Below are 19827 nucleotides of genomic sequence, written 5' to 3' on the forward strand. Positions count from 1 at the left end.
AAACATTGTGTCGTTGATTTGTTTAGTTTGAATTGTTTGGAATGTTGAATATCCATCTTGTAACTCTTGTTAGAACCCCTTGTTTCTAAGGTCCTTTCTAACAAATTTGTCCCTTTAAATTTAATATTTGTTTATTTATTTGTTTCACGAATACAAATTATACAATTATTCATTTATCAAAAAAATATATATTTTAATATTATACATCATCTGTTTACTAATGTTTTTTTTCATTTGAAATATTCCACTTTGAGGAGAGGGGAATTTGATTAAGGTTTTTAAGACATGTGTTGAAGATGTTAATCTATTTGAGATCTCATTAAATTCATCTTAATGTATATTTTTTATTATACATTTTTTTAGAATTTTTTATAATTCGTATTTAAAAATGTCAAAGCACAAAATTTACTTTGAAAACTATAATAACAAAAAAAACTAATTTACTCATGAGTTTTACATTACATAAATGAATATTACCATCACTTTAAAAACTTAGATTTTAGTTCATTGAGGATCAAGATTTGTACTTTTAGCATTCACCTTGAGCAGTGGAAACTGAATTTAAGATTTGTAAGTACGCCAAACAACCAATCTATCATCTTTTATTAATTTTTCTTCATATTCTTTTTTATTCAGGTAAAAGTCAGAGAGGTAAAAAAAAAAAAGAGATAAATAATCTTTTATATAGCAGTGGAAACTGAATTAGTAATATGAGGCCGAGTACATAAACAAGGGAGTCAATGTTTCCACGGTGTGAAAACACTTCTTCCATAAAATTCTTAGATATGAATGTTTCAAATCAACAAAAATCAATTTGATCAATAAAAGACAATTATAAATTATAATTAAAAATTAGTTTAAATAAGTAAAATTTGATTAGTTGCATCAGTAAAAATTAGTTTTAGTCGGTTAATATCGGTTCTAATCAGTAAATATCAATTTAGTAAATAAACATAAATTTTAATCAGTAAAATCAATTAAATCAACAGATGAATTAAATAGATCCTACGTCTAAAATTTGGTTTTTCACATACATAATACTTTAATTTTTTTAACATACTCCAACCGAAGGTTACACTTAGTTTGGCTAACTGGTGTGGTGACTTCAATGAACGATTGTTAACAGAAAATAATTACTTTTATTTTCTTCGCTTTTCTATGTTAGTTATTTAAGAAAAATTCAAGCATTTATATGATTTCTTGATAAAAAGTTAAAAAATTGTATCAAAAAAATTGTATATATTTTATTTTTTTTAATTTATTAAAAAATAAAATTTAAAATTCTCTTTCCTATAAAATATTCAAAGATAACCAATATTATCTAAATAGAGGAGTAGTATCTTTAGAGTAGTGGTAAATGGAAGAAAGGTATAAAAAAAAGAATGATTCTTTTCAGGTAACATTAATTATTGGTCAAAGTTAACGACTTATTATTTCATTCATAACTAAAAACTTACCAATTTGCAATTAATAATCCAAACGAACCGTAGTCACAAAGTTATACAAGGGATTAACATCAAAAGTTGTTTCAAAATGCCTTATTATACGTATCAATATGTGAAATGTAATTTTAGCATTACCAAACTATATAAGTTAGTTGTTAATGAAGATATTTAGTAAAATTACTTGTTGAATAGAAAAAAAATTGTCTAATAAGCTATAAGTCAACAAAAAAGCCAACTAGAAGAAATATTCAGTTTTGGTCAAAATTCGGTTATTGTGACTCGTAATATGCAAATGACTTGTCCCAAAAGTAATTGTAAAAACTGATTAAATTCAACCTTAACCTAAACTCAACAGTTTTAGTTCACTTTTATTTATTTTTCCATTCCATTTTATATTGTCGGAATAATTCATTATATTTTCCGTCAAATTTTGTATTTTTTGGGTTAAAATTTCTTGATTGAAGTCTCAAAGGCAGTGTATTATAGATTTTTTTTTATAAGGAGGTATTTTTTATGAAAATAGAAATATTTAAATAATTTTCGTGGGAAATTTTAATGATTTTCATAAACCATTAACATGTTGGGTAACTAATTATTTAAAACTGATCCAAATCAAAATCGATCCGACTCAACTTAAAAATAACACGATCTAAAAGTGAACCCGCCCTACTAACCGTTTTACTAAGTTACCATCATTTTAAAAGGGTTTTGGTTTTTCCTTCATTAAACCAAAAAACCATTTACCTATTTATTGGCTGAATTGTAATTTGGTTGATCTTAAATAGAGAAATACCCACACTAAAAATCTCTTGTTTCATAATGAACAAAAAGTTCCAAGATCCAAAACATGTCTAGTTTTCAAAGCTATTCTCATTTAATTTGATTGAACAAGCTTAAACTTTGACAAACATAATAAAGAATTTAAATTAGGAAAAATTACCCTGAATAATACGAACTTTCACTGATTTTCCTACAATAATACGAACTTTCAATTAACCATGAATAATACGAACTTTGATACATATTTCCCGCTGGCATACCATTTTACCTGTTACCGGTAAACTTACTCCTTCCTTTTAAATTATTTTTTGGCTGATAAAACTAAGTAAGAAAAATTACCTTGAATAATACGAACTTTCACTGATTTTCCTACAATAATACAAACTTTCAATTAACTATGAATAAAATACGAACTTTGATACATATTTCCCGCTAGCATAATGAAGAAATGGGGAATTTACCGTTTCTCCAGGTAAAGAACCGGTCAGGTATGCTAGCGGGAAATATGTATTAAAGTTCGTATTATTCATGGTTAATTGGAAGTTCATATTATTGTAGGAAAATCAGTGAAAGTTCGTATTATTCAGGGTAATTTTTCCTTTAAATTATTCAAGGTTGAGATATTTGACAAATTAGTGAAATAAATCACTACTTTGAAATGTTGTAAATTTCAAAATATGTATGCTTATCATTTCTTTCGTTTAGTCATTCGGAATTCAAAGTTTAACACACACACACACACACACACACATATATATATATATATATATATATATATATATATATATATATATATATATATATATATATATATATATATATATATATATATATATATATATATATATATATATATATATATATATATATGAGGTAAATCAAGGCATAACCACAAACAAAGTTAGTAAAGCTCTCAAAGAAAAGGGGTGACTCAAGACAGTCGGTCCTGACAACATTCCGATTGAGGCATGGAGATGTTTAAGAGAAGAAGGCATTTAATGGTTAACTAACCTCTTCAATGTTATCTGGAGGACACATAAAATGCCCGAAGAATAGAGGAGCAGTACATTTATCCCTTTACATAAAAACAAAGGCAACGCACAAGTCTGTGGGAATTATAAAGGGATAAAACTCCTCAGACACAATGAAATTATGGGAAAGAGTGATAGAGAAGAGAATCAGACAAGAGGCGGGGATAGGGATGGTCATGGGGCGGGTCTGGACAGACCCTGACCCAGATCCTTTTATTTTTTATAAATCCAAACCCGGATTCGGACCCTAAGGGTCCAAAATTTTAAAACCCAAACCCAGACCCTTCGAATCTGATGGGTCTAAAAAAATCTATTTGATTTGTCACATTTGAACTTTTTGTAAGTCATTAGCTTATTTTACAAATATTAAATACTAATTATTAGAGTTGTTCAAAACAAACCCGACCCGGAACCGAAAATTATCCGACCCGAAAAAATGTAAGTTTTTTAGGTTTACCGAGCCGCAATTACCCGAACCGATACTTCACTCGAACCGTTTAATAACCGAAAATGACAAAATTGAACTCGAACTGCAACCGAATTTTATAACCGACATATAAACCTTAACCGATGTTACCCGAACTGAACAGTGATCGACCCGAGTCAAATCCGACCCGAATTATGCACGTAACCGAATGCAACCTGACTAAAACCGATTAAGATCGAACTGTTTTTAACCCGAACTGATACAAACCCGAACCGATTGTTAATCGAACTGTTTTTTACCCGAACTGATACCAACCCGAACCGATTGTTAATCGAACTGTTACAAATTCGAATCAATTTTTCACCTAATTTTAGCAAATTAGGTCCAATTTCAGTTTTCTAATTATGATTTTTTGAATATTTGAAACTAATTTCTAATATTGAAAGATTGTAAACAAGATTATATATAAATATTTTAGCAAATCAATTATAAACCAATAAGATTTTACCAATTCTTCAAGCTTTAAGCCCCAAAAATTTACATTCATCACTTATACATCCACCAAATATAAATTTACAAATATTAAGTTTTTAACCCCAAAAATTTACATCCATCACTTATACATCCACCAAATTAACATATACAAATATCAAGTTTTTTACCCCAAAAATTTACATCCATCACTTATAAATCCACCTAATGTAAATATACAAATATCAAGTTTTTAACCCCAAAAATTAATTTTCAATCAGCAACTATATATAGTTACATATCCACCATAAAATCTCTCACGTACTGCTGCTTTGCTTGTGGTACCATATTTCAATCTTGAACAAAAAACAAACAAAAAAAGTATTAAAAGAAAGTAATTCATTCTTATAAGAAAGATACAAAAAAGAAACACCTAAAATTTTGCTACCAGAATATGTATCACATGTCGGGTAAGATCATTGTAATGCCTCTCAAGGTCAACAAACACCGCATGTTCAGCAAGCTACCAACATGAATCATAGCTAAGGAAACATTTCTAATTGCCTAATCTCAAGTAAACAAGGCTATTAGAAAGTTGCCTATAAGACTAAGACTCATGGATAACATTCACCCAACCCAACGATTATCAAGTTTCCATGTGACTTGTAAGGTTAAATTACTTGCGTCCAGATTCCGTGTTTCAATTTGAGCCACAATCAGATCCATAAGAACCAACATCTTTTGCATGGCAACAATCAAGTGAATAAACCATAACTGAGTACATAAAGTACACGAAACAGGAGTTATAATAGAATGATAATTAACTAAAATTTATTTAAAAAGTAAAATACGTACCAGATTCTGAAGATGAGGATCCACTTGGACCCTGATCTCCCTTAGCATGCGATTCTGCATCGGGGACTAAGTCACTGCCAACAACTAATCCTACTTCATCAGATTCTTCTTCATATCCAAACAACCAATTACGAGTTAAAATCAAGGCTTCAACATGTCCTGATAAAAGGGATGCTCTCCATCTATTCAAAATTCTTCCTCCCATAGAAAAAGTTGATTCGGATGCAACTGTGGTTATTGGAATAGCCAATATGTCTTTAGCTATTTTAGACATAATTGGGTATGTAGTTTGTTGGTCTTTCCAATACAACAAAATATCAAACTTCGAATCACCATGCATGTGCAAAGGTGATTCAAGGTATTTTTCCACTTCCGATAAAATATTTGAAGAAAAAAGTAGTTCTTGAGAACTTTCAAAACTCTGTAAACAAACAATAAAACATATGAAACTTATTAATAGTAATAATAATAAATATATTGTTAAAAGGAGTTTAAAATTAAATAATACATACCTCATAGCCATCAGAATCACGAGAGCATGAACCAACTGATGCGACATTTTCAGAAGTAGAAGCTTGATGAGTTTTAGTCGATAAAGTAATTGTAGACTTGTAATCATTGAAAAGATTGACAAGTCCAGAGCGAACCCTCACAATTTGTTGATAAACCTCATCCTCAGATTGATAAACCTTTCTAAAATGATGTTTTAGAAATGGAATCTTATGCCTAGGGTCAAACACCGCAGCAATAGACAAAATTAAAGAGGACTCGCCCCAATATTTCTCTAACTTCTCAAACATCTCATTTCCCATCCCTCTAATGCAGGTATCCTCACTTTCACAAGCACGTCGTAGGTGGTACTTTGCCTTACAAACTTGTTCAAAATACAGATTTGCAGTGGGATAATCTGACCCAGAAAAAAGATTGGTCATTTCATAGAAAGGTTGAAGAATAGAAGCCATGTTTTCAACAGATTCCCACTCACGATCAGTGAGCTTTAAGGTGTAGTCAGGCTCAGTACTACCAAAGCGATTCACCGCAACTCTATAGTCAAGAGCTCGCTTCAACATTAAGTATGTAGAGTTCCATCTCGTTACAACATCCAACCACAATTTCAGCGAAGAAGGTTTTTCCAATTGAGATACAAAATCTCTAAACCTAATCATCCTTGCCTCGGATGAATCAATGTACTTGACATTATCGCGCACAAGTTTGACAGCAGGATCAATTGCTTTTAATCCATCTTTAACAATCAAATTTAAAATGTGGGCCGCACAACGAATATGAAAATGTGCACCATCACATGGAAAAGACGAATGGCCATTTAAACATTCTTGTAACAAGGGGATCATGGAATCATTATTGGTTGCGTTGTCAACAGTCATGCACATAACCTTTGATTCAAGACCCCAATCCTTGATCATTGCATAAACAAGCTCAAAAATCGCATGACCAGTGTGTGGGGGAGGGAAATGACGAAAATTAAGAACTTTCGACTTCAAACACCAATCCTTGTCAATATAATGAGCCGTTAAAGTCAAGTATCCACGAGATGTGCAAGCTGTCCAAATGTCACATGTCAAAGACACCTTGCTATCTAAATCCTTCAAAGTTTCAAATAACATTTTCCTTAACTTAGAGTTTTTCCTCATGCACCATCTAGTGATTGTGGATCTAGATATATTCTTCACCTTTGGATTCAAGTAACGATGCAATTTCCTTGTGAATTTGTGCTCAACCATGCTTAAGGGGTATCCATGGTACATAATGGCCTCGGCAAAAAGAGAACAATATTTTCTCTGATTAAAATCACCAATGACATCACCATTGTTAGCAAGCCATTCTTGGTAAGGTTCACAAGTCTTGAGGTGATTTCTACAATTAGAGGTTCCATAGTGACCTTCAGCTCTATAATCAGTATTCTTACAATGGCGACAAACAGCATGTAATGAAATAACAACATTGTTATCATCCTTCTCGGCCACTATGGTAAAATGATCCCAAACTGGTGAGGTACGCTTTCCAAGTCCTTCAATATCCTCCTGAAACTTAGTTTTAGTTCGCCTTCGACCTCCAGCTAAAGAAATTCCACCTCTTCCTCTACTAGTTTTTGCACGCTTTGGTGGACGAATAGGACGTTGGACAACTTGTCTAGGTTTCGGGTTCACATTCCTTGGAGTGGATACACTAGTTTGTAACTCTTCAAACGCTGTTAATTTCAACAAAAATAATATACATGCTAGTAATTTATCTCAATATTGAACACAATGCAAAAGAATGATAAAGTACACAACATATAAGGTACTTGAACCATTAGATTAACAAATTACCCGTGTTCGAAATATTGTCAAATTGAAAACCATTAGCTTCATTTGCCTCATTAAAATTCATCTTCCTACAATTAAGAATTAGAGATTGAACAAATTTAATCCCATCTTCTAATTTCAAAAGAAGTATTGAACATTGTTTGAACAAAATTATACATTAATATGTATTCAAGATTACTAATACAATTACAAACTATCTTATACTTCTCAGAATAATAAGCTATTAAAAATGAGTGGCAAAGAAAAACTGCTTGGAGGACTTATAGCGGGTATTCTGAGACTACTTCAACTCAGACTACACCAACTAAGAGTGCAAGTAAGCCTCCGAATCCTGGGTATGGTCCGATGAGTTTACGCATAGTTCCCATAGAGGAATGACACCAACAATATTTGAATATTTTTTCAGTACAATGAGCAGATCACAGCTCTCCTTGATCCATCATCAACAAATTTGTTTCTTCGTGATACTGTGAAAATTGTGTCCGATAGAAGCAAAAACATTTACGTTAGAATATTCAGATCCAATATATGATTGTGAATTTTGAAGCAAAAACCATAGTGGTATGACCAATAACAAAGAAAATGATGCCAATTTTGGTCCATTTGATAAAGCTAACTAAAAACACCAAAACAAGGGTTCAACAGATGAACAACTTACAAAAACTTGACAGTTGCAACCATTTCAACATAGGAACAACATATGAACAACTTACAGGGGTCCATTTGATAAAGCTAACCATGAATATCAGCCGTTTTCTATACAAAAACTTACAATTTCAACCCAAACAAGAAAACAGATGCAAAAGTCACTATCATTTGGAGATTTACAGTTGAATTACAAGTCACTACCAGAATATCAATTGCAAGTATTTCACAACGGATAAAACATAGGGACGATCAAGATGAAACCCAGAAGAAATTCAAAACCCATAAGCATTAATCAAACATTCAGACTAAAACCTAAAAAGTAATAATATGGAAAAAGTAAGTTCATGTACATGGAAGAAGCTTGCAATGTTATTCATAATTAGGAACACATTTGGTTGGGTAAATTTCAAGTCCTTAGGTCAGTTTTGAATACATCAATGGCATTTGGTATAAGATGGATTGGATTTCATGACGCTGAAATTGAAGAAATGTGCGAAACAATAAGTGCAACATCAAATAATCTAGCGATAAACCAACGATAAGAAATTAATCCAGCGATAAACCAAAGATAACATAAAATTCAAGCATCCTTATTGCATCTTGAGAGCTTGAAGGCTGGTTAAATTAAAATCCCCTTTCTATGAATTTATATCACAGATTCACAGTTATCCTTATTAGAAGTATCCATTACTATCTAAGATTTTATTTGAGTGTTTATATCCTTATGTGAACCTAACCAACTATATAACCAATCTCAAACATCATCATCATTATACACAAATGATTCTCAATAAAGATATACATAACTATCAACTATGTCTAAGTGTGTACTTACCATTAAGAATAACAACTACAATTCACACTGCAAAACAAAAAGGCACTTCTATGACAGAAGAGAATTGCATACAGAAATTAAACTTTCATAAATACAGACTTCAATTACACGATGGGGCTCCTTCCAAAGCAGATAAGGTTGCATACAGAAGACAATTGAACTAAATCTTCATAAATACAGACTTCAAGCATGCCAAGAAAGTAAAAAATGACCCCAATGAATATAACTTTCAAAGACAATAGCATAAGCCCTTACCTTCCTTCACCAAATTTAATCAAGTTCACAGCCTCCTCATCAATTTACTCAAAGCAATTTACTCAAAGAAAAACTCAATCAGTGTGTGCGGCTATGACGGTGAAGGTGAAGAAACTAGGGTTTCTTCGACTGCCTTAAGATTGTTGGGTATTTGGGCCGTGAGAGTGTGAAGTGTATTGTAAATTGGAGGAGAACGGTGAAGTGTGAACGTGTTCTACCAGCCGGATTGGAGGAGAACGGATGGGATTGAAAGAGGGCCGCCGGTTTCAGTGAGAGGATGAAGAAGAGAGAGTTGGGTTAGGGTTTAGTCGAGCGGGAATTGGGAAATAAGGTATTGTATCAAATTCACTTTCAGGATAAGGAAAATACATCAAATCCCTTTTTCATCCGGCGACGTGGCACAATCTTGACCACTGATATGATATTACCATTATAAATCCAACGGCTTAAACCCGTTATCCGTGTGCTATCAATATAACCAATAACATTTTATCATCAAATTGGACAATTATATGATTATATCTAAAATAATTTATTTGAGTAATATAAATATTTTATATCAAATATTAAATATTTTTATTATTGAATTTGGTCAAATTACATAATTTAGGCTATTTAATTCAAAGTAAAAAAAAAGGTGGAGTACTAAACTAGTTTCATTTACTATAATCTATAATAGATCGAATTATGATAAGTGAACTTTGAATTACGATCGATTATTAATAATAGCCTATAAATTACTTTAGAGTTTAGAGTATTCAAGATCAATAATAACTAATAACTAATAGTAATAAGTAATAACATTGAGTTAACAGTCAAATGTCAATGATAGTCTATAAGTCTATAACTATAACTCTATAAGTATAACTCTATAAGATAGTTTGTATTAGTTATTTAGTTTTATTTACTCCAATAGATATAGTTCCAAACATTATTAAGCTTTAAATTAAATACGAATATACAATCAATTATTAGTGTAATAGATTTATTATTTTAAAGTATTCATGGTCACTAATAAGTATAAATACATAATATCATATAAAATGGTTATAATTACTTGATTAATCTAATTCACTTTATTATATATAATAAGTTTCAATTATCAAACTTAGAAATACAATCGATTATTAGTGTAATAGAGTAATGTATATTCTAATAGCTTAAACTCCCTCTAATTAAAAAACAAATGTCTCATTTGGAATTTGCATAAATTCTCCTCTAGTAATATATTCTAAATTTCTAATAGGTTAATTACAAGCCTAAAAAGAAATCGAGATAATTACTCTGAATTGGAGAGACTATTAGTTTATACTTTAGAGTACTCAATAAGACAATAACGCTAATAAGTCTAAGTACGCAACTAATAGTCTACGAGATAGTTTAGATTATTCTTATTCATTCAAACAAATCGAGTTTCGATTATTGAGTTTTAATATTCAACCAATTATCAAAAGTAGCAACATGATGCATTATTAAATAAAAGTCATATATATATATATATATATATATATATATATATATATATATATATATATATATATATATATATATATATATATATATATATATATATATATATATATATATATATATATATATATATATATACATATATATATATATATATACATATATATATATATATATATATACATATATATATATATATATACATATATATATATATATATATACATATATATATATATATATACATATATATATATATATACATATATATATATATATATATATATATATATATATACATATATATATATATATATACATATATATATATATATACATATATATATATATATATACATATATATATATATATATATATACATATATATATATATATACATATATATATATATATACATATATATATACATATATATATATATATATATATATATATATATATATATATATATACATATATATATATATATATACATATATATATATATATATACATATATATATACATATATATATATATATATACATATATATATATATATATATATATATATATATATATATATATATATATATACATATATATATATATATATACATATATATATATATATACATATATATATATATATATATATATATATATACATATATATATATATATATACATATATATATATATATATATATATATATATATATATATATATATATATATATACATACATATATATATATATATATACATATATATATATATATATACATATATATATATATATATATATATATATATATATATATATACATATATATATATATATATATATATGTATATATATATATATATATACATATATATATATATATATATATATATATATATATATATATATATATATATATGTATATATATATATACATATATATATATATATATATATATATACATATATATATATATATATATATATATATATATATATATATATATATATATATACATATATATATATATACATATATATATATATATATATATATATATATATATATATATATATATATATATATATATATATATATATATATATATATATATATATATACATATATGTATATATATATATATATATATATATATATATATATATTATATATAAACTAATTGAAATAAATTGATCTGCCATAAAATGAGCATACATCAATTAAAAACCCGACTATTAACTTATTTCGATATTGACCCGATCGATAGTTGTCCGTAACCGATAACTACTCGAAAAATAAAGCTCGAACTCGATTTGTACCCGAAAAAACCGAACCACTTAGTAATCGATGACAACCCGAGACCGATTGACACTCGACACGAACTTCAACCGACACCGAACTGATGCAAACCCGATAGCTTAAATAACCGATCTCCAACCGAACCGTGACTAACCGACTCGACCCGAGTGCGACCCGTTGTAACACACAGCCGAAAAATAACCGATCCGAAATATAACCGAACCGAATAACACCCGTCCGAAACCGACCCGATCAACCAAATGAACACCTCTACTAATTATATAAATATATATAAATAGAAAAGTCATAAGATAGTAAGAACGTAAGACAACATAATATTAATTTTGTACTAATTAGCATATATTTATATATTATAGATATAAATGGAAAATAAATGGGATATTAGGGTGGGGTAGAAGTCAAATTAATAGACAAAAGTCACAAAATAGTGTAAGACAATTTAATAATTTCAAGGGTCTGGATCCGGGTGGGGGTCTAGGGGCGAGTCTAGAGTCCGAGTCTAGAGGTAGGGTCTAGGTTCGGACTCGGACTCGAACCCAGACCCGGACCCCCTAATTATTTTTTAGATCTATATCCGACCCGGATCCGGTGGGTCTCAAAAAAAAGACCCAGACCCTAAAAAAAAGGGCGGCTTTGGGGCAGGTCCAACCGGGTTCTTGACCCATGACCATCCCTAGGCGGGGATTAGAGAACATCAATTTGGTTTCATGCTAGGGAGATCTACCACTGAGACTATATAATGATGGTTTGGGCATGTGCAAATAAAGGATTTCGACTCTCCCGTTAGAAGAGTAGAAAGCATCATAGTGAAGGGTAAGAGAAGTCGAGGAAGATCTAAGAAAATATGGGTGGACCAGATCAAGAACGACTTAAATGAGTTGCGCGTCTCCACGGACTTGACTAGGGATAGGAGTAGTTGGAGACGTCAGATCCATGTTTTAGACTACTGATAGTTTCTTTAGTTACCTCCCTGCCGTAGGGTCTTGTTGCTTCTTACACGCTTTGTTTTGTTTCTTTGTATGATTATCGTGGTTTGACTTTATTTTTATTTTTATTTTCTTTTTTTCTTATTTTATTTTGTTTTTTGGTTAGATCTAGTTTCTACTTGTGCTGTCTATTTATGCTAATAGTTTTATTCTTGAGACAACGTTGCCACTCATATCCTCTTTTTGTAGGGCTCTAACTGTTTGGGGGTAAAACCGACCGCTTTCCTCTATTTCTCCCTGTGAAGGGAGTACGGGTATGGATTGTCCGTCACCTTCTCTCACCTAGACTCTGCTTTCGAGTGTGATATTGGGTATGAATATATATATATATATATATATATATATATATATATATATATATATATATATATATATATATATATATATATATATATATGTATATATATATATATATATATGTATATATATATATATATATGTATATATATATATATATATATATATATATATATATATATATATATATATATATATATATATATGTATATATATATATATATATATATGTATATATATATATATATGTGTATATATACATATATATATGTATATATATATATATATATATATATATATGTATATATATATATATGTATATATATATATATGTATATATATATATATATATATATATATATATATATATATATATATGTATATATATATATATATATATATATATATATATATATATATATATATATATATATATATATATATGTATATATATATATGTATATATATGGCAAAATGTTAAAAAACTACCTAGTATATGCCCCATTTTGCAAAAAACTATCTTAAATAAAATTTTTTGCAAAAAACTACCTTATATAATACAATTGTTTGCAAAACACTATCTTATAACGGATTGTGGCCTTTGACCGCTATCTTTAACCGTTGACCCGCATGTGAGACGCACGTGATGCATTACTGTATTTAATTTTTATTTTTATTTTATTTTTAATTTTTGTTTTTATTTTTATTTTTATTTTTATTTTTTTTATTATTATTATTTTTTTTAAAAAAAATAAAAAAATAATAATAATAAAAATTTAAAATAAAATAAAAATAAAACCAAAATAATAATAATAATAATAATAATAATAATAATAAAAAATAAATAAAATAAAAATTTTTAAAAAAATTTAAATAAAATTATTTTTTTTTATATTTTATATTTATTATTATTATTATTATTTTTTATTTTTATTATTATTATTATTATTATTATTATTATTATTATTATTATTATTATTATTATTATTATTATTATTATTATTATTATTATTATTATTTTTATTTAAAAATAAAAAGAAATAATAATAATAAAATAAAAATATAAAGAAAATTAAAAATAAAAAAAATAATAATAAATATAAAAATAAAAAAAATTAAAAAAACTAATTTTTTTATTATTATTATTATTTTTTTTTTATTTTTATTTTTAATTTTAATTTTAATTTTATTATTATTATTATTATTATTATTTTTTTTTTTTTTAATTTTAATTATTATTTTTTTTTAATTTTTGTTTTTATTTTTATTTATTATTATTATTATTATTATTATTATTATTATTATTATTATTATTATTATTATTATTATTATTATTATTAATTTTTTTAAAAATAAAAAAAATAATAATAATAAAAATTTTAATTAAAATAAAAATAAAAACAAAAGTAAAAAAAATAATTAATTTTATTTTAAATTTTTTAAAAAATTTTTGTTTTGTTTATTTTATTATTATTATTATTATTATTATTATTTTACTTTTTTTTATTTTTCTTTTATTTTAAATTTTTATTGTTATTATTATTTTTATTTTTTTAAAAAATATAATAATAATAATAATAATAATAATAATAATAATAATAATAATAATAATAATAATAATAATAATAAAAATTAAATACAGTAATGCATCACGTGCGTCTCACATGCGGGTCAACGGTTAAAGATAGCGGTCAAAGGACACAATCCGTTATAAGGTAGTGTTTTGCAAACAATTGTACTATATAAGATAGTTTTTTGCAAAAATTTTTATTTAAGGTAGTTTTTTGCAAAATGGGGTATATACTAGATAGTTTTTTAACATTTTGCCTATATATATATATATATATGTATATATATATATATATATATATATATATATGTATATATATATATTTATGTATATATATATATATATATGTATATATATATATTTATGTATATATATATATATATATATATATATATATATATATATATATATATATATATATATATATATATATATATATATATATATATATATATATATATATATATATATATTCACGGTGTACCTAATACAAGTTCTATATGATGCCAATATCATGCCCCAGTGTGCTCCTCCACAATATGTAATACCCACAGTCATGGAATAATTTTGAGTAGTTCATGGCTTCATGCAAGATGCATGCGTTGAAGATGAGAATTAAGTACTTCAATAGTTCTATGTCTCAATAACAAGTATAATTTTTTTTAGTTTGTTTTAATGAAATTGCGTATTTCCATGTTTGTATATAACGCAATTATTTTTACTTTATATATTTTCTCTTATTTTGAAATACCTTACTATTTAAATTTAATATACGATGGATAATTTTTTAATTTAGCGCCAAAAACTCATAATACTACTATTTGACTAGGATAGAGGAATAAATTGAAGTATATATTCTAAACAATTATTATTATTATTATTATTATTATTATTATCATCGCAATATAATAAAATATTATCTAGATAATATTAATTTATATTTTTGAATTATATGATACTTACAGTTGATTGTGATATAATGATACTGTGTAAAGTGCAGTAATAATCATAATGGCTGAGCAAAAAGCAGCTTTTAAGATGGTATTCCTCATTCCCTATAATTCATTCCTATCTGAGAATATCAAAACGAAACCTTTGAATTGGCCATCCTTCAACATCCCATGCACATTTCGTGACATTGACCACCATTTTGAAAACCACTGACATGCTCATTCATTCCTCATCCCTTCCTTCTTATGAAATGACAAACCCCAACTCCTGTGGGTCCCACTTTTCACATCTTTCTTTTTTCAATTTCTTTTCGATAATTTTTTTTTATATTTTATTTGACTCTTTAAATTTACATCAGTTTAAAGATCATCTTAAAAGTATATTAATATTACAAATTTAAAGCGATAGAAATAATTTTAATTCTGTTTTATTATTTTTCTTTTTTCTAATTTTTTTTTATTCTTATCCAACTCTTTTTTTCTCATTTACCCATCATTCAATTTAATTTCACATACACTGTATTAACACCTCTCTACGACCTACTCTTTCAATCAAGTCGCCTATTATTTGGACAACTTGGTTGGAGAAAACAGAGATAATGAATTTAGAATCAGAATGATAACAAATATTGGCTTTGTTGCTAGTGGCGTAATTTAATTTGACGAGCGAGAAATACTGATTAGAGTTATGAGAAAAGAAAGAGAAAATGGAATGAAGAAGAGGAAAAAGTCAAAATATATGAAAGAAAGATGGAATGAAAAGACGGATAACAAAACAAAATCGATTTTAAATAAGATCAAAAAGTAAAACTAAATAGAATACATTGAACTGATAAATCATAATCATAAATAAAAACAACTTAGAAATTTTGATGTTAAAGTATACTAGCTTGTATGTTCCTTTTGTCATGCTACTACTTTTCTTTGCAATAATAGAGATAGAAGTAGTAAACAAACAAGAGTACTTCTTTTGGTAAATTACTTCTTCAATTTGATTCACATTTCATTGTCCCCTTTCTATGAACAAAGTACAACCAAGTGAGGGGTGATGTAGCAATTCTAATCACTACTAAAATATACTACTAGTAATAATTAACATTAACAATAATTTAAAACAAGCAAATTAAACTTAATAATCCTAGCTAGTTATAATATTAATAATAATCATCAATTAGCAACACTTTGACCAAGTCCATGCAATTGGGGCTTAATATCTTCTCCATCACCATAACCACAAGTAGGGTTAATCATAACTTCTTGAATAGATCCAAATCCTAACTCCGCCAAAAATGGATCATCCTCCAAACTTGATTCATTAACAATTAACGAAGAATCAGAGACACTAGAAACTTTTTCAGGTGGTCCTATATTCTCTGGGCCTGTGAAAGAAGAAGTCAATTGGTAAAACGGGTTTCGAGAATAATTTATGCTATGACTCGAGTCATAATTAGCATTATATGAATGATCCAAGGTGGTAAAATTAGGCAACAATGAAGTACTAGAAGTAGGTGTACTACATTGAGCTAGCAAATTTGAAAAGCTAGGAAAATTAGGAACATAGATTTGGTTATGATGATCATGATCATGATCATGATTAAAGTTATGATTAGTGCCATTATTGTCAACATAACTAGGTGAAATTGAAGGAGTAGGAATTGAAGATTGAGGATTAACATTGAAAATGGATGAATTATTATGATTAAATATATTGGTGTAATTGAAAGGGACTTCAATTTTTGGGATTATAGAAGGATTAAATTTGTTAACATTGTTATTATTGTTGTTGCTTCCACCAAAAAGCTTCTTCTTCAGCTTAGTATTCCAATGATTCTTCACATCATTATCTGTCCTTCCTGGTAGATTGGCAGCTATCACTGACCACCTACTCATAATCACATAATTAACAATAATTAATTTTTATCTAAATTACAATTGAAAATTAAAAAAATTTAGTGGATGTGCAAAATATGTTAGACCGTACATAATCTAAAAAATAAATGGTCTTGAATAAATGAGATAATATTACGATGAAACCATCTCTATTGGACGAGTTGTAAAGTGATCACTTATAACCTTAAAGTGATCACTTACAGTTTTAAATTGACCACTTTTTATAGCCTTTAAGTTATTACTTACAATTTAAAGGTGATCAATTAGAGAAAATAGGCTAACTATACAGACTCGTCTCATATTGAAATAGTCTCATACAAAACTTATCGTAAAACATTGGGTAAAAGGTTTTGATATAATTCAACAGGGGATTCAAACATAAAAATTGCACAACACACGATTGTAATTATTTGCCATTTTTCACTCCATCTGTATTAAAAAAAAATAATCTTTTAAAAAAAAAACATCCATAAACAGACAGAAAATTTGATCAACCAAGATTTTCTTGTCATAAATTATTAAATTAATTAATCCCTTAAATTGTGAATAGCCATGAAAACAACTTAAGGGTCATTCTTAAATCTTAATTAATATCTTAATACAATAAAATAAACCATAAAAAAAGTTTTAAAAAGTTCAACTTGATTGTACTATCATTAAAAATTGAAAAATAATTGTATTAGTAAACTCAAAGTAAACAATTATTATTAATTAATAAAAAGAAGAGAAAATGAACTTGCCTACTACCCATTTTGTAATAGAGTGAGATGATGATGTTATCTTCTTCCTCGGAAAAAGCTCCATGTTTTATGTCTGGCCTTAGATAATTAAGCCACCTTAATCTGCAACTCTTCCCACACCTCTTTAAACCTTTAATTCAATGAAAATAATTTATCAAATATTTGTATAAAATAATAAATAAAGAACAACTAAACAATATAGTACGAGCAAATTCCACCACGATCATGCAATTTTAAGCGTTGATTTTTCTATTTTGTAAACAAAGCCTTTGTTTTATCATCAAAATTAAAAACTAATAATATACAAATAAATTATTCAAAATAGCAAATAAATGAAAAAAATTATATTTGACATATGTTTAAAGTAAATGTTAATACCCTTATATTAAAGGCAAAAAAAATAATTCTATTGAGCGTATTCTTACAAAAATTTTTAAATAAAACAATCTTATGGTGAGATTATCTCTATTGAGCTAATTTATATACAGTTAATTTATAAAGTAATTACTTATAATTTTAAAGTGATCATTTTAAATAAATCAACTAATTATATAAGTCACTTTCATGATAAGATAGTTTCATACAAGACAAGACGTTATAACTATAGTGATTGTTTTACACTTATTATTTCATTGATTAGATTATAGATTAGTTCAATCTAATCTAGATGATGATCAAAATAAAGAAAACTAACAAATTAAAATTAAAAATGAAGATGTAAGTGGGTTTGTAAATATAAAAATTTGACAAAAAAGAAGTTTTCAAAGATTAAATTGCATATAAAATATCATTTATCCAATCTTGATGAAAAAAATATTAATGGGCATGAGAAATGAAAAGGAAATTTGTTTTTAAAATAATAGTTATGTAAAGATATAAAAAAAAAAAAAAGAAAAGAAAAAGAATGTGGAGAAAAATGAAACCAGCTCTTTGAGGGAGAGAAATCCAGTTGCCACCAGTTCCATATTTGTGAAGATAATTCTTCAAAGTAGCATCTTCTTCAGGAGACCATGGCCCTCTTTTCACATTTGTTTTATCACAACAAGGTGCTCTTCCCATTTTTATTCCACTAACAAACAACCCCTTAATTATTAAAACAATAGGATTTTTATTTGGTTCAGAAATACAGATCAGTACTTCAAATCAAGAAATAGAGACTCAAAATTTAAAGGATCCAATTGCTGAGTTTCAGTCCTTGTTTGGTTTTGGGTTTTTATAAATGTAACAGTGACCCTTGACTTAATATGACTTTGGTTTTTTTTTAAAATAAATTAATAAATATTTTTTTATTAAATAAATTTAAAAGTTATTGTTGTGTATTATTGGTGTTTGTTTGTTTACTTTTCCCTTGGTATATACTTTAAAGGATAAACCTAGTCAAACAATTTTAACACATGGATTGATCACTTTTTTTTTCTTGTTATAAAAGGCCTACCTAAGGAAACCAACTGAGGGAGGTGTGGAGGTTGCTTTTTGTCACTCCTAGAAACTATTAAATTTTGAATTGATTCGGAATGTGAA

The 19827-nt window shown here is 26.9% G+C and overlaps 1 protein-coding gene across 1 annotated transcript; it reads right to left on the bottom strand.

Annotated features, from left to right (window-relative positions):
- Window positions 1–16514: 16514 nt before the first annotated feature.
- On the bottom strand, window positions 16515–19521 carry LOC130803972 (transcription factor MYB36-like). The gene is made up of 3 exons (XM_057668229.1): window positions 19230–19521; window positions 18307–18436; window positions 16515–17558 (listed from the first exon to the last, which is right to left on the bottom strand). The coding sequence occupies exons 1-3, from the start codon at window positions 19363–19365 to the stop codon at window positions 16844–16846; spliced, it is 981 nt and encodes a 326-aa protein (XP_057524212.1). The 5' UTR covers window positions 19366–19521; the 3' UTR covers window positions 16515–16843.
- Between the last annotated feature and the right edge of the window lie 306 nt (window positions 19522–19827).

This window comes from Amaranthus tricolor, chromosome 17 (assembly GCF_026212465.1).
Source record: "Amaranthus tricolor cultivar Red isolate AtriRed21 chromosome 17, ASM2621246v1, whole genome shotgun sequence".
NCBI lineage: Eukaryota > Viridiplantae > Streptophyta > Magnoliopsida > Caryophyllales > Amaranthaceae > Amaranthus > Amaranthus tricolor.

Excerpts from the sequence above, each read along its gene's own strand:
- LOC130803972 (XM_057668229.1), bottom strand. The coding sequence starts at position 19,365 with ATGGGAAGAGCACCTTGTTGTGATAAAACAAATGTGAAAAGAGGGCCA. Across the intron at positions 18,437-19,229 it reads TTCTCTCCCTCAAAGAGCTG|GTTTAAAGAGGTGTGGGAAG; the intron begins GTTTCATTTTTC and ends ATTGAATTAAAG. Across the intron at positions 17,559-18,306 it reads TATTACAAAATGGGTAGTAG|GTGGTCAGTGATAGCTGCCA; the intron begins GCAAGTTCATTT and ends GATTATGAGTAG.